The 16,241-nt window shown below is 49.1% G+C and overlaps 1 protein-coding gene across 1 annotated transcript; it reads left to right on the forward strand.

Annotated features, from left to right (window-relative positions):
• Positions 1-190: 190 nt before the first annotated feature.
• On the forward strand, positions 191-3,264 carry LOC147971750 (uncharacterized). The gene is made up of 3 exons (XM_087526311.1): positions 191-576; positions 1,124-1,362; positions 1,891-3,264. The coding sequence occupies exons 1-3, from the start codon at positions 519-521 to the stop codon at positions 3,004-3,006; spliced, it is 1,413 nt and encodes a 470-aa protein (XP_087382437.1). The 5' UTR covers positions 191-518; the 3' UTR covers positions 3,007-3,264.
• The last annotated feature ends 12,977 nt before the right edge of the window (positions 3,265-16,241 follow it).

The raw sequence follows: 16,241 nt of genomic DNA on the forward strand, positions 1-16,241 counted from the left end.
TTTGAAATGTCGGCAGCAATCAAAGTGCCCGTGATTTTATTCGACAATTTGGTCTGTACAGATACATGTGTAGTGAACAGGCAGTACTCCTTGGTCGGAAAAGAGCCATTGTTGCTTGATAAAGACGAGTAGGAGAGGGATGCTTATTTATTAGTACTGCAGCCTGCAGGAGATATCTTTGACTGGAGGAGATGGTAGAAACCTGCAGGAAATAGGATGATGCCGTGTAAACAAGATCTCATTTATTCCATGTTTGTTTCCGACGCATGCATCCACACCGTTCAAACTCGCTTCGGCATTTCGTCTCCGGTTTCCTTTGCGACTAAGCAAAACATCTTTAAGCCGCCGCGATCGATCAATCATTCGCTGTGATCGGGACCAATTTGCTTTTTCACGCTCCTTTTCCTGGAACGCCCGCCCCCTGCTCTTCTCGTCCCCCGAGCAGAGCCACCAACTCCGGCGGCCCGGCCTCAGGTTCTTCTCGCCGTCGCTGCTCTGCTGCCACTGGGACCAGACCGATGGAGTTCTCCCGCCGCGGCCGAGCCACCGACGACGGCCAACGCCCTCCGCCGCACGGTAACCGTCGAGTCACTGTCACTCTTACCTTCTCCTCGCTGCCTCCCGATCGCTGGCCGCTCTTTTGTTTGTTTCAGTTTTCCTGGGTTCAGATGCAGGCGACTGTTTCGATTCCGTGCCAAGAACTCAGCAACCTGCACCGCTGGGATACCTTACAATTTATACTAGAGAACTATATTTACGTGGGGTCTTTACAAGGGGGAATGAGAAATAAATAAGGGGAAACTCAAACCTCAATTTTCAGCAAGGAAGCAGGTTCCAGCCTGCGTCATAATCTCCACCTTCTAGAACTGTTGTAGCATCAGGCGTAGAAAAGTAGATCAGGTGTGATTCGGATTTGTTCTTCCCTTCTTCTTCGGATCTGTTTGTGAGGCACAAGATTGAAGAATCAGCCATAAATTTTTTCAATCATACCGCCAAAAGAAGAAAAAACACACTTGCAAACCTGTTCCTCTTCAATCAGCAGATCAGATGTGGTAGAACTCTTGTTCTAAGGGACGCGCTGGTGTAGAATTCTTGTCACGCTGACACAATGCTGTTGATGCAGGAGACCCGATGCTGGTGATGAGGGACGCGCTGCTGTCGCAGCTCCAGAAGGACCGCCTTCGCCAGGAGATCATCGTGGCCGAGCTGGCCAAGATAGAGCGTGCCATGGCCCTGCGCGCCGCCACTGGCGGCCAGCAGGCCACGCCGACACCAGCCGGCGAATGCTTGACGACATGTGAGGGTAAGGCGGCTCGACAAAATGCAGCGTCCGATGAGCAGAGGCTGCCGGACTCCAGTGGGGTGAGGGCATTGTCCATTTTGTACTCTTTACATATGTCCTCTGTTTTGTCTCTATATATTATAGGGTGCTGTTTACAGTCATGAATCCCCTCAAACTCCAACTGGTTATCTTGTGATCATAATTCACAATACCTGAGAATTTCTTTAACTGTGCATACCTAAGATTTGGTAGTATTTAAATATGGAACATGGCAAGTTTGCTGCCCAAGTACTTGATTTTAGTTTATGCTGTTCTTTCTGTTTTGCTTAGTTTTCTCTTTGGTTTTTCTGGTTGTTGCTGTAAGGCTGGTGCACGTTTTTTAAAGAAAAAAAAGTTTTCAAGATCACTTACTACTGGCCTGACCAAACTTCATGTAACTTGGTATAATAGCTTAACTGCTCTTGCAAGTTGATTCTCAAAAAAACTGCTCTTACAAGTCAACTTGCCAATGGCCTATTAGAACTGCATGTAACTCAGTAGCAAGTCTGTTCTCCTTGTTTTCATAGGTTCAGTTCACTTACTGATGGTCTAGTCAAAATATCAAACAGGCTGTTCCAGAGACTAAGACGTCGGTCGCGGAGAAGTGGGAACTAACAGGAATAACCATACCAGTTAAGAAGCCCAAAACACCCATGAGATGGAATTGCACCGTCTGTGAGGTGCAAGCAACCAGTGAGCAGAACTTGCAGCAGCATTATGCTGGGCAGAAGCACTTGTTAAATGTAGCAACACTGGACCAAAGAGCTACGGCAAGTGGTCAGAAGGCGACAACGGCAGCAGAACCTTCCCTTGGTACAGAGCACAAGAAAACCTCCTCAATAAAGTGGAGTTGCAATACCTGCCAGGCAACTGGCTCGGGCCAATCGGGGTTGGAAGCGCACCTCAAAGGCAAAAGACACCAGCAGAACATCTCAGCCACATCCACGCCGAAGAACGTCGCGGCGGGGGAAGCAAAATCGCATGCCATCAATGTGCCAAAGCGTTCAGAGAAGCCACCATCACCCTGGAGTTGTAGCATTTGCCAAGCTATATGTACCAGCGAATCGGACTTGAACAGCCACCTGAGGGGCATAAGACACCACGCAAAGGTTCAGTCCTTGCTTGAAGGCAAGAACATGGCAAGGAAAGAAAAACTGAATCCAGATTCAAGATGGGCCTGCAGAATTTGCCAAGCTCACTGTACTTGTGAATCAGACTTGGAAAACCATCTTGCAGGCAAGAGACACCAACTAAACATGCAGGTTTTAAGCGCGAAAACCAAGCAAGAGAAAAACAATGCACCACGAGTGGCCATGAGCCAAGAACCACCCTCGGAATGGCATTGCACAATGTGCGAGGCCGAATGTAACTCTAAATCTCAATTTGAGGATCATTGCAGAAGCAGCAGGCACCAACAGAATATAGAGGAGGTACTCGGAAAAGGCAAGACCGTGAAAGCGAGCAGTCGTAAGGCTGCAAATGAACTACTTTCAGATTGCTCTAACAGGAAGAATGCGAACTCAGAAAAGTTGGAGAAACGGCAGATAGTATATTTCTGTGAGCAGTGCAATTTGCAGTGTAATAGTGGTAAAATGCTGGCACATCATCATGCTGGGAAGAAGCACCGGGAAAAGCTCGACGAAAAGAAAAAAAAATGTCGATCTGGGCATCTATGGCAGTTGTAGAGGACGAGAGGTTGCAAAGCCCGGACAACATAATAGTGATACCAGCCTATAGATGACAGTATGACACCGTGAGGAAGTGATCCCAATGCATTTGGTTGAGGGGAGTTGCCATACAATCCCACCATCTGGGTTAAGTCCTCATGGATTTGAGTTCCTACTTATACTCTAGGGGCTTCCCTTACAAATTTTCTTTGAAAAAATGACACCCTGATACAAGCCTCAAAAGATAGTGTAAATAATCATATATTTTTTTTGCGTCGATAGAATATATTATGATGAATTACTTTGAAAAATGTGAACCAAAACCAAGATGATTATTGTCCATTAAATCTTGGTGTTTCACAAGTTACAATTGAGACCGCCACTAATCTATAATTTGAACCAAAATCTAACTCCCCTCAATTGCTAAAAGTTAAATCTTTTGTCCATTAAAAAACTTATAGTACAGGTTTTCAGGAAATCTCTATTGTCATCCACCGTCAATCAATCCATCATGTACAGACAATGATCACTTGCGCCTACCCCCGCGGACTTCCGGCCTGTTTCGCTGCAGAACGGCGACGTCAAGATCATATGCAGAGGGCTGACCACGAGGTTGCAGAAGCAGATAACAGTGTTGATCGATGAAGACCAGTCTGGTTTTATGAGAGGCAGAAGTATCTCTGAAAATTTCGTATATGCAACCGAACTCGTACAATGCTGCCACAAAAGAGCTGCCCCCACGGTTGTTCTGAAGCTTGATTTCTCCAAGGCATTCGATTCAATCAACTGGGAGAGTCTCAGAGCCGTCATGGAAGTTCGAGGATTTCCGGTGGTGTGGTGTGATTGGATCGACGCCATCCTGCGCTCTTCTCATTCTGCGGTGCTGCTCAACGGGGTGCCAGGGAAGTGGCTTAAGCTGAAGTGTGGGCTTCGCCAGGGTGATCCGATCTCGCCGTACCTCTTCTTGATCGTGGCCGATGTGCTGCAGCGGCTGATTCGCCAAGACGGCGTGATGCGGCACCCGCTGGTGCCACATGCCCCTGCTGTGGTGCTCCAGTACGCAGACGATACGCTGATCGTCATGCGTGCCTGTGAAGCCGGGGCAGCTCGTCTTCGCCAGATCTTGGATATGTTCGCGGAAGCTACTGGACTACGGATTAATTTCTCCAAGAGTATGCTGGTGCCGGTTCATGTCGAGCAGGCGTCTCAGGAGCTGATTGTGTGGGCGCTGGGCTGCGCAGTGGGCTCTTTCCCCCAAATCTACCTGGGGCTCCCTCTGTCCTGGGAGAAGTTGAAGTTTTCAGGCTTCCTGCCAATGCTTGCAAAGGTTGATAAATATCTGGCCGGCTGGGCGGCTCGGCTCTTGTCACCCGCAGCGCGTCTCGTCCTGATCAACGCGGTTCTGGATGCCCTGCCAACTTATGCCATGGCTGCTTTGATCCTTCCCCTTGCTCTAATTCGCGAGCTGGACGCCTTGCGGCGGGCCTTCTTGTGGAATGTGGCTGAACGCGCGTCGGGCGCGCAGTGCTTGGTTGCCCGGGAGCATGTCTGCCGCGCCAAATCTGAGGGCGGGCTGGGGGTGCGAAACCTGGCTACGCAAAATGAATGTCTGCTGATGAAGATGATCCACCGTCTGCACACCACCTCCCGATCGAGATGGGCCGAGTGGGTCTGGGGAAATGCGGACGGAAAATCGCTACTGGCGCATGGTGGCCGCGTCCTGGGTGAGCAAGATAAGGTCCTGGCGAAAATGCTCCCTCTATACCGTGCTCTCTCAACGGTTGATGTGGGGGATGGATGCACGGTCTCCTTCTGGTTTGATAGTTGGTTGGCATGTGGGGCTCTGTCTACAGCCTTTCCCGTCCTCTTCTCGCACGCAACTGACGTCGAGGTCACAGTCTGGCAAGTGAGGAGCGACGGGCTGCGTCGCCACCTTGCCCCGCGCCTTAGAAGTGCTGGGGCGCGCGATCTGGCCTGTGTATCAGCGATGATTGCTTCCACGCCTCGGCGGGTGGTCGGGGACGATCGGACCCTCCTTCACATTGCCGCTCCGAGAGGAGGCCTGTCTGCGGCCTCCCTGTATAGCCTGATGCGGTTCGGTGGTGCTGTCGCCACGTATGCTAGGTTCGTTTGGAATGCCCGCGCGCCATCGAGGGTCAAGTTCTTCAGCTGGCTGCTGACACAGCGGCGCATCCACACGAGGGATGTCCTGCTCAAGAAACACATTGTGGAGGCGAATGGGGCTGGTTGCCCCGTCTGCTCAAACGAGATGGAGACTGCTGACCATCTGATCCTCTTCTGTTCGTTCGCGGCTGCCTTCTGGCGAAAGGTTGGAGTTGCTACCGCGGAAGCTGACGTCGGATGCCTGAACCGGTTGGCGGCTGCGGCGTGCTTGGTCGTCCGCTCAGCTCCCGAGTTTGTAATGTTGTGCTGCTGGCTTGGAGAACCATCTTGCAGGCAAGAGACACCAACTAAACATTCACCCTCGGAATTCACATCTTGCAGGCAAGAGAAAAACAATGCACCACGAGTGGCCATGAGCCAAGAACCACCGTCGGAATGGCATTGCACAATGTGCGAGGCCGAATGTAATTCTAAATCTCAATTTGAGGATCATTGCAGAAGCAGCAGGCACCAACAGAAGATAGAGGAGGTACTCTGAAAAGGCAAGACCGTGAAAGCGAGCAGTCGTAAGGCTGCAAATGAACTACTTTCAGATTGCTCTAAGAGCATCTCCAGCCGTTGCGCCCTCAAGACGCGCCGAAAATCGCCGCTTAGAGGCGAGCCGATGTTTTTTTCGGCGTGGTGGCGAGCACGTCCCCAGCCGTCGCCCCAGGTCGGGCCCTAGACGTCCTCATAATTCGGCCAAATTTCAACAAACACGGCCAAATTTCAACAAACATGACATATTTCGGCGAAATTTAGACGTTTTTTACACGAATAAAATGGACGAAAAAAACCCTAAACTACGGGCCGAAGTAGGCGCTGAGCAGGGCGTAGCCGTCGCCGGCGTCGTCCTCCTGCTTCTCCTCCTTGACACGGCCGGCGCCGCTGCTCGACCCCTCGTCCCGGCGCGCTGCTTCACGGCGGCGGCGTTCGGCGATCTCCTTCAGGGCGCGGCGCTGGCGGTCTAGCTCCATGCGCGCGTAGTCCTCGTGCGTCCACTTCAAGGCGGCCTCTTCTTCGTCGGCCTCCTCGGCGAGCCCCGGCTCCGGCTTCACCGTCGCCAGCCCTGGCTCCTTCTTCGGCTTGACCAGGCGAGGAGGGGCCGAGGAGGAGGAGCCACGACCGCCGTCGTTCATGACGAGGCCGGCGCCGCGGGTGCGCCTACCGAGCGGCGCCTCGGACGGCTCTGACTTGACGCTGACCAACGCCGGCGCGCCGGAGGAGTGAGGGGAGGATCGAGAGAAGGAGGAGGAAGAGGAGGATGACCATCCCATCATCCTCCTCGGCAGCCACGCGCCGCCGCTCCGAGCGGTCGGGTACTCGAACGGCGGGTCGTTGCCGCCCTTGAGGTGCGCGAGGACGCCGCTGAGCGTGCGGCCCGGGACGCCCCACCACAGGCGGCGACCCTCGCTGTTGTTGTGGCCGCGCGGCGTCGGCGCGTTGTTGGTGGAGGCGAGCCGCTCCTCCTGCCGGCGTTTGAAGTACGTCGCCCACGCCGTGTGGTTGCTGGTGGCGTACTTCGGGAGCGCCCGCGCACGCTCGATCTCGGCGTGGAAATAGGCGGGCGTCTCGGGGACGGGCAGAGGGGGGACAGGGACCCCGCCGGCGCTGAGCTTCCACCGCGACGGAGCGCGTACGTCGGGCAGCGCAGGGTAGTTGGCCTCGTGGAGGAGGCAGGCCTCCCTCTCATGCAGCGAGCGGCGGCCGAAACCGTTGGCTGCCGCCGCGTCGCCGGGGTACCTCGCGCTCATGGTCGCCGGGGGAGGGGGGGAGAGGGGCTCGAACGGCGAAGAGAGGGGAGGAAGTGTGGCGACAAGGAGGGGGAGGACTGCCGATGCCGATGGACGGGTGCCTCACCGGCGCGGCCAGGGGCGCCATTAATAGCGGCTCGGGGGCGGCCGCGTGCGAACGCGTGGCAGAAGGCGGGGCGGCGTCGCCGCACTTCGCCGCCCGTGAATCAATGGCAGGCTGACCGGCGGCAACCTTGGCATTGATTCCCTAGGGGAAAACCGAGACGATGAGGACGACCAACCTTCGTCTCGCTGACGCGCCGGTCCCGCCACTCTTTCGCGCCAAAACGTTCGCGCCGGCGCCCCCGGGCGCCCCCCAGCGCGCCGGGTTCGGGTTGGGTGCGCCGGCGCCAATTTCGGCCCAATCTGATGAAAAACAGGCTCGTGGGGGCGTGACTGGGTCGATTTTTCGGTGCCGACGCTAAAAAACGGCCTTGAAAAGGTCTGTTGAGGGCGCGGCTGGAGATGCTCTAACAAGAAAAACGCAAACTCAGAAAAGTTGGAGAAACGGCAGATAGTATATTTCTGTGAGCAGTGCAATTTGCAGTGTAATAGTGGTACAATGCTGGCACATCATCGTGCTGGGAAGAAGCACCGGGAAAAGCTCGACGAAAAGAAATAAAAAATGTCTGCCGATCTGTGCATCTAGAAAGGCGTTATGTTAAACATATGGCAGTACTACAAATAAAACACAAAACATGTAATCGGATGACCGTGTTGAACTTGCAAAGTAGTTTATCATACCTGACGCGTCAAAGATGTCGGTGGGAACGACATCTATGGGATCATTGGGATCCCTTCTACGGTCGGCGGGCGCGGGGTCATGAGAAGAGCAAGTTTAGGAGCTAGCACACGGATCGTTTACCTAGGTTCGGGCCGCGAGGATGCATAAGACCCTAGTCCTGCTTTAGTGGATGTATTGAGTGTTCTTAAGTTTTTTGAACTAGCTACGGTGGCTGTGCCATACCAAAAATCCGAATCCCTCTCCTGGTCGTCTCGGGCCTCCTTTTATAAGAAAAAGGGGACACAGTAGCACATAGGAGGTGGAAAGGCCTACAGTGCGCGGGCTTATCGCACGACATTACATGACAAAGTGCATTAAATGCGCTACGTATGTGTCCATTAGCTTTATGAGGGACGAGAACGAGGCCCGTCCCGTCCGTCACCGCTCCGCGTCGCTTCGACACGCGCCCAGGCTAGCGATGCATGCAGCGCCATGTAGGCAGGCAAGCAGCTGAGGTGGCGCGGTGGTAGGGCCTTCATGAAGATCAGCATGCCGTCATGCGGGTGCTTGTTGATTTGGCCTGGAAGCTGCATGTTGCCACACAGGTGCCTGCCCTGCTGGTTGGGCTGGCAGCTGCATGCGAACGGCGGCGGAGTCTTAGCTGGTGCGGGCTTGGTAGTGGCCCTGCTGGCGTCCTCGGCAAGGGCCTTGCCGGGGGCCCGGCAAGGGTCTTGTCGTGGTGTAGTCGTCCCCGGCAAGATGCTTGCCGAGGGTCTTGTGGATTTTCTTGGCGAGGACCCCACCAAGGGTCGTCGTCTCCTGATCCTCATCTGATTTCATATATCTATGGTCTTGACAAAGATCTGCATGCCACCATGGAGGTGCCTCCCAAGCCCTGGTCCCAACGTAGTTGTTGATGACGTTCGGGACCTTTGGGCTCAAGGGTGGCTCGCTCTGTTGGCGTTGGGCAAGTTGCCCCGGCAAGGCTCTTGCCGGGGCTGCGGGGGGTCGCCTCGGCAAGGATCTTGCCGAGGGAGTCCACCTCGCCCTCTTGCCCTCCCGCGCTTCTGGTCTTGGCGTCGCCTTGGTTGTCTTGTGCTTCGGCTTCTCTCCGGCTTCCCTCCTCTGCCCTGCTAAGTGTGGCCGCGGCGCGTGGCTCTGACTGCCCATGCACAAGTAAAGGGGTAAAAAGGAGCGCCCCTACTTTTGTACACCGACAGAGTCGCTTGCGGTTCTTTCTCGACCCGCCTCCGCTTGTTGGCGGCCTCGTTCTCCACCTCGCCGGCAGCGACGGAAGTCTATGTCTCCATATTCACACCGTGCTCCGGTGCTTCAGCAGCCCCGACGTTACCACTCCTTCCGATGGGGCGCTTCGGCGGCATCCTCGTACACTGACGGCTTTGAGGACTGAGAGCGGCGTCGAGGATGCGGGCGAAGAGAGAGGATTGTGTGTGTGGCGAGGATGGGGGGTGCGGTCACTCGACGGCTAATATAGACCAGTGGGAGCGAGGCGAGCAGCGGTCCAAGGATGTCTCGCTTCCCGGTGAGAACGACTGCTTAATCTCTATGAATGAAATCTATGCTTAATTACTGAATTTTAGTTGCAAAAAATAGATAGTGCTATTGATTTTTAGCTGCATATTTTGACAAATCGCAGCGTCTCTTGGCTTAGCGCCAAGTATGGCTTTAATTTGCATACCGTAATCTGAACCGTTTGCGTTGAAGAGATGCACAGATCCTGCGTTGAACAGCTTGTACGCTTCCCGGTGAGCATGCGTACCGGACTGCGCTCGCACGCCTCCAGTTCTGTCAAGCAGCTGTCCACACGGCACCTCCTATAGCCATTAAAAACCAAGACACATGGCGTCACGTGAATGGTTAACAGAACGCACACGGTTTGAATTATACAAACATTTGAGATATTAATGTGGTAGCTATTTTTTCAAAATGCCTTTGTTGGCTGTCATTATTCGAGTTCGCCTTCTCTCAAAATGTACACGAAAAGTACCACAACATGTCGGGTGCCATTCCATGATAGCATGCCAAGTTTCATGAATTTCACACGAGTTTTAGATTTACTAGAATTTAGAAACAAAGTATCTCAACATTTTGCCGGCAATTAACAGTGCCCGGGTGTTTGAAATTCATTCTCATTTCTTACATGAGACCTAAGCATGCACCCAAGGACACATATTTGATTTTTCAACCAATTTATATGCATTGGAGCATGTGCATGTAGTTCAAATTTGAATTATGCACAAAAATGCATTGAAAACTCACTTAATGCATAAAAATGTCCAAACGAACCCCGAAAAATCACAAAAATTGACACAACACTCCTGTTGTTCTATGTTGACACGAGAAAAATTTGAAAGCAATAAGAGGTAATGGATATCGTTTCGTCCCCAAAGGTGGGACGTTCCCTATCGAAACCGTCATGCTTGTTGTGGGAAGCTCTTGTTTGTGAGAAATTTATATCGAAACCTGCCCCAAATTGGACAAAAATTTTATCACGACATGCTGATGCCGCTCTATGATACCATGCCAAGTTTCATGAATTTCAGATGAGTTTTGTATTTACTAGAATTTAAAAACCAGGTATATCAACGTTTTGCCGGCAATCAACGGTGCCCTCGTGTTTGAAATTCATTCCCATTTCTTGCATGGGACCTAAGCATGCCAAGTTTCATGAAGATCACCATGACTCTTATGTAAGGTAGAAGATAAAAGTAAAAGATAGGCCCTTCGCAGAGGAAAGCAGAGGTTGTCATGCGCTTTTATGGTTGGATGCACAAAATCTTAATGCAAAAGAATGTCACTTTATATAGCCACTTGTGATATGGACCTTTATTATGCAGTCCGTCGCTTTTATTTCTTCCATATCACAATATCGTATAAAGCTTATTTTATCCACATTAATAAGTCATACATATTTAGAAGGGCAATTTTTATTGCATGCACCGATGACAACTTACTTGAAGGATCTTATTCAATCCATAGGTAGGTATGGTGGACTTGTTGGGGACATAGCAATTTCAAAAAATTTCCTACGCACACGCAAGATCATGGTGATGCATAGCAACGAGAGGGGAGAGTGTGATCTACGTACCCTTGTAGACCGACAGCGGAAGCGTTATGACAACGCGGTTGATGTAGTCGTACGTCTTCACGGCCCGATCGATCAAGCACCGAAACTACGGCACCTCCGAGTTCTAGCACACGTTCAGCTCGATGACGATCCCCGGACTCCGATCCAGCAAAGTGTCGGGGAAGAGTTCCGTCAGCACGACGGCGTGGTGACGATCTTGATGTTCAACTATCGCAGGGCTTCGCCTAAGCACCACTACAATATTATCGAGGTATATGGTGGAAGGGGGCACCGCACACGGCTAAGAAAACGATCACGAGGATCAACTTGTGTGTCTAGGGGTGCCCCCTGCCCCCGTATATAAAGGAGCAAGGGGAGGAGGCCGGCCGGCCCTATTGGTGCGCCAAGGAGGAGTCCTCCTCCTAGTAGGAGTAGGACTCCTACTAGGAGGGGGAAAGGAAGTGGGGAGGGAGAAGGAAAGGGGGGCGCCGCCCCCCCCTCTCCTAGTCCAATTCGGACCAGGGGGAGGAGGCGCGCGGCCCACCCTGGCTGCCCTTCTCTCTCTCCACTAAGGCCCATATGGCCCATTACTTCTCCCGGGGGGTTCCGGTAACCCTCCGGCACTCTGGTTTTCTCCGAAATCACCCGGAACACTTCCGGTGTCCGAATATAGCCGTCCAATATATCAATCTTTATGTCTCGACCATTTCGAGACTCCTCGTTATGTCCATGATCACATCCGGGACTCCCAACTAACTTCGGTACATCAAAAACTCATAAACTCATATAACTGTCATCGAAACCTTAAGCGTGCGGACCCTACGGGTTCGAGAACAATGTAGACATGACCGAGACATGTCTCCGGTCAATAACCAATAGCGGAACCTGGATGCTCATATTGGCTCCCACATATTCTACGAAGATCTTTGTCGGTCAGACCGCATAACAACATACGTTGTTCCCTTTGTCATCGGTATGTTACTTGCCCGAGATTCGATCGTCGGTATCTCAATACCTAGTTCAATCTCATTACCGGCAAGTCTCTTTACTCGTTACGTAATACATCATCTCGCAACTAACTCATTAGTTGCAATGCTTGCAAGGCTTGTGTGATGTGCATTACCGAGAGGGCCCAGAGATACCTCTCCGACAATCGGAGTGACAAATCCTAATCTCGAAATACGCCAACCCAACATTTACCTTTGGAGACACCTGTAGAGCTCCTTTATAATCACCCAGTTACATTGTGACGTTTGGTAGCACACAAAGTGTTCCTCCGGCAAACGGGAGTTGCATAATCTCATAGTCATAGGAACATGTATAAGTCATGAAGAAAGCAATAGCAACATACTAAACGATCAAGTGCTAAGCTAACGGAATGGGTCAAGTCAATCACATCATTCTCCTAATGATGTGATCCCGTTAATCAAATAACAACTCTTTGTCTATGGTTAGGAAACATAACCATCTTTGATTAATGAGCTAGTCAAGTAGATGCATACTAGTGACACTCTGTTTGTCTATGTATTCACACATGTATTATGTTTCCGGTTAATACAATTCTAGCATGAATAATAAACATTTATCATGAAATAAGGAAATAAATAATAACTTTATTATTACCTCTAGGGCATATTTCCTTCAGTCTCCCACTTGCACTAGAGTCAATAATCTAGTTCACATCGCCATGTGATCTAACATCAATAGTTCACATCTTTATGTGGTTAACACCCATAGTTCACATCGATATGTGACCAACACCCAAAGGGTTTACTAGAGTCAGTAATCTAGTTCATATTGCTATGTGATTAACACCTAAAGAGTACTAAGGTGTGATCATGTTTTGCCTGTGAGAGAAGTTTAGTCAACGGGTCTGCCATATTCAGATCCGTAAGTATTTTGCAATTTTCTATGTCTACAATGCTCTGCACGGAGCTATTTTAGCTAATTGCTCCCACTTTCAATATGTATCCAGATGAAGACTAAGAGTCATTCGGATCAGTGCCAAAACTTGTATCGACGTAACCCTTTTACGACGAACCTTTTGTCACCTCCATAATCGAGAAACATATCCTTATTCCACTAAGGATAATTTTGACCGTTGTCCAGTGATCTACTCCTAGATCACTATTGTACTCCCTTGCCAAAATTAGTGTAGGGTATATAATAGGGCTGGTACACAGCATGGCATACTTTATAGAACCTATGGCCAAGGCATAGGGAATGACTTTCATTCTCATTCTATTTTCTGCCGTGGTCGGGCTTTGAGTCTTACTCAATTTCACACCTTGTAACACAGGCAAGAATTCTTTCTTTGACTGTTCCATTTTGAACTACTTCAAAATCTTGTCAAGGTATGTACTCATTGAAAAAACTTATCAAGCATCTTGATCTAGCTCTATAGATCTTGATGCTCAATATGTAAGCAGCTTCACCGAGGTTTTCGTTGAAAAAATCCTTTCAAACACTCCTTTATGCTTTGCAGAATAATTCTACATTATTTCCGATCAACAATATGTCATACACATATACTTATCAGAAATGTTGTAGTGCTCCCACTCACTTTCTTGTAAATACAGGCTTCACCGCAAGTCTGTATAAAACTATATGCTTTGATCAACTTATCAAAGCGTATATTCCAACTCCGAGATGCTTGCACCAGTCCATAGATGGATCGCTGGAGCTTGCATATTTTCTTAGCACCTTTAGGATTGACAAAACCTTCTGGTTGCATCATATACAACTCTTTTTAATAAATCCATTAAGGAATGTAGTTTTGTTTATCCATTTGCCAGATTTCATAAAATGCGGCAATTACTAACATGATTCAGACAGACTTAAGCATAGATATGAGTGAGTAACTTTCATCATAGTCAACACCTTGAACTTGTCGAAAACCTTTTGCGACAATTCTAGCTTTGTAGATAATAACACTACTATCAGCGTCCGCCTTCCTCTTGAAGATCCATTTATTCTCAATTGCTTGCCGACCATCGGGAAAGTCAACCAAAGTCCATACTTTGTTCTTATACATGGATCCTATCTCAGATTTCATGGCTTCAAGCCATTTTGCGGAATCTGGGCTCATCATCGCTTCCTCATAGTTCGTAGGTTCGTCATGGTCAAGTAGAATGACCTCCAGAACAAGATTACCGTACCACTCTGGTGCGGATCTCACTCTGGTTAACCTACGAGATTTGGTAGTAACTTGATCTGAAGTTACATGATCATTATCATTAGCTTCCTCACTAATTGGTGTAGTAGTCACAGGAACAGATTTCTGTGATGAACTACTTTCCAATAAGGGAGAAGGTACAATTACCTTATCAAGTTCTACTTTCCTCCCACTCACTTCTTTCGAGAGAAACTCCTTCTCTAGAAAGGATCCATTCCTAGCAACGAATAGCTTGCCTTCGGATCTGTGAAAACCTCTCTTTCTTTATTACTTCCTATTAATTGCAACGATGACCAAAACTATGTTTGTCAACTCTCAACAACTTTGATTCATCATACTCTTTATATGTGAGCTCATTACTTTCCATAAGATCCATATGATCTCTTTGTTTCTTTTTATTTCTTCTCTTATTTTATTACCTCAAGATCATAGCAAAATAATAAATCCCTTGACTCAACACTAATCTTTATTATATATAGCTCACGGACTCGATTACATAGAAGGATCATAAAGCAAAACTCACAACTAGATCATACTAAAACTTTATTCTACTAGATCAAGATATTATCAAAAGGATCGAACTAAGAAAAATGGTAAAGATAAAAGTTGTGATGGTGATACGATACCGGGGCACTCCCCCAAGCTTGGCAGTTGCCAAGGGGAGTGCCCATACCCGATGCTCAGTTCTTCTTTGTCGGTGAAGAAGGTGTTGGTTTTGTTGATGGCGTAGGCTTCTTCCTTAATTTGCGCTTGAGGACAGAATTTTGATCCCTTAGATCATCGATCTCCTGCTTAAGGCTTAATATCTTCTTGCATAATTCCTGTTTGTTTTCCTGCAAGAGGTGAAAAGGGATAAACTCGATCTTAGGTTTCTTTGCTCTATCAGGGAGGCTTGACTTTTTGAACTCCACATGCATGTCTCGAGGTTAAGGTTATGGGACTTCATCTTCATCTGAGCTCGTCTCCTCCTTTCCCTTGGGTTCATAGTCCTCTTCTTCTTCCGTAGTCCAACCACAATGTTCCACGTCCCCATAGACCTTAGGATCTGCAAGGTAATCAGCCACATAGCTTTCTCCTTCCGAATCCTGGGACGACATATTTCTCTAATCTGCAGTAGGAACAGCTCGAAACAAAGGCAGAGGATATTTGCGTGATACGGTGCTCAAAACCTTCGGGAGATTGTATAATGAATTTTTATAGACCAAAAGAAGTATCGTGCAAGAAAACGGAGTCCGGAGAACACACGAGGTGCCTGATGAAGCTATGTACCTAGGGTAGGGTCATAGGCCTGACCTAGACTTCCCCCCAAGGACATCACCCCAAAGCCAGCAGCATTCAAAGGGTACCATCATCCACTCGACTAGAGACATTCCACTCGGAAGAGTCAATGTCACTCGACCGTCACAGAAGTCACTCGACAAATAGAAGATTTGAAGTCACTCTGCACAGCAACGGTCGGACGTTTACTCATAGACTTAACTATCATTTATAGCACTTTAATACGGACGTTTCCTGTAACACTCCTTCTTATGTACATTAAACCCCACATAACGAAGGGGAGCTGGGGTCCTGGCACACTCTATATAAGCCACCCCATCCTCCAGGACGGGGGTTCGCTGAAGGAAATATGCCCTAGCGGCAATAATAAAGTTATTATTTATTTCCTTATTTCATGATAAATGTTTATTATTCATGCTAGAATTGTATTAACCGGAAACATAATACATGTGTGAATACATAGACAAACAGAGTGTCACTAGTATGCCTCTAGTTGACTAGCTCGTTAATCAAAGATGGTTATGTTTCCTAACCATGGACAAAGAATTGTTATTTGATTAACGGGATCACATCATTAGGTGAATGATCTGATTGACATGACCCATTCCATTAGCTTAGCACCCGATCGTTTAGTATGTTGCTATTGCTTTCTTCATGACTTATACATGTTCCTATGACTATGAGATTATGCAACTCCCGTTTGCCGGAGGAACACTTTGTGTGCTACCAAACGTCACAACGTAACTGGGTGATTATAAAGGTGCTCTACAGGTGTCTCCAAAGGTACATGTTGGGTTGGCGTATTTCGAGATTAGGATTTGTCACTCCGATTGTCGGAGAGGTATCTCTGGTCCCTCTCGGTAATGCACATCACATAAGCCTTGCAAGCATTACAACTAATGAGTTAGTTGCGAGATGATGTATTACGGAACGAGTAAAGAGACTTGCCGGTAACGAGATTGAACTAGGTATTGAGATACCGACGATCAAATCTCGGGCAAGTAACATACCGATGACAAAGGGAACGACGTA

The sequence above is a fragment of the Triticum urartu genome, chromosome 5A (genome assembly GCF_056163025.1).
Source record: "Triticum urartu cultivar PI428250 chromosome 5A, HENAU_Tu73, whole genome shotgun sequence".
NCBI lineage: Eukaryota > Viridiplantae > Streptophyta > Magnoliopsida > Poales > Poaceae > Triticum > Triticum urartu.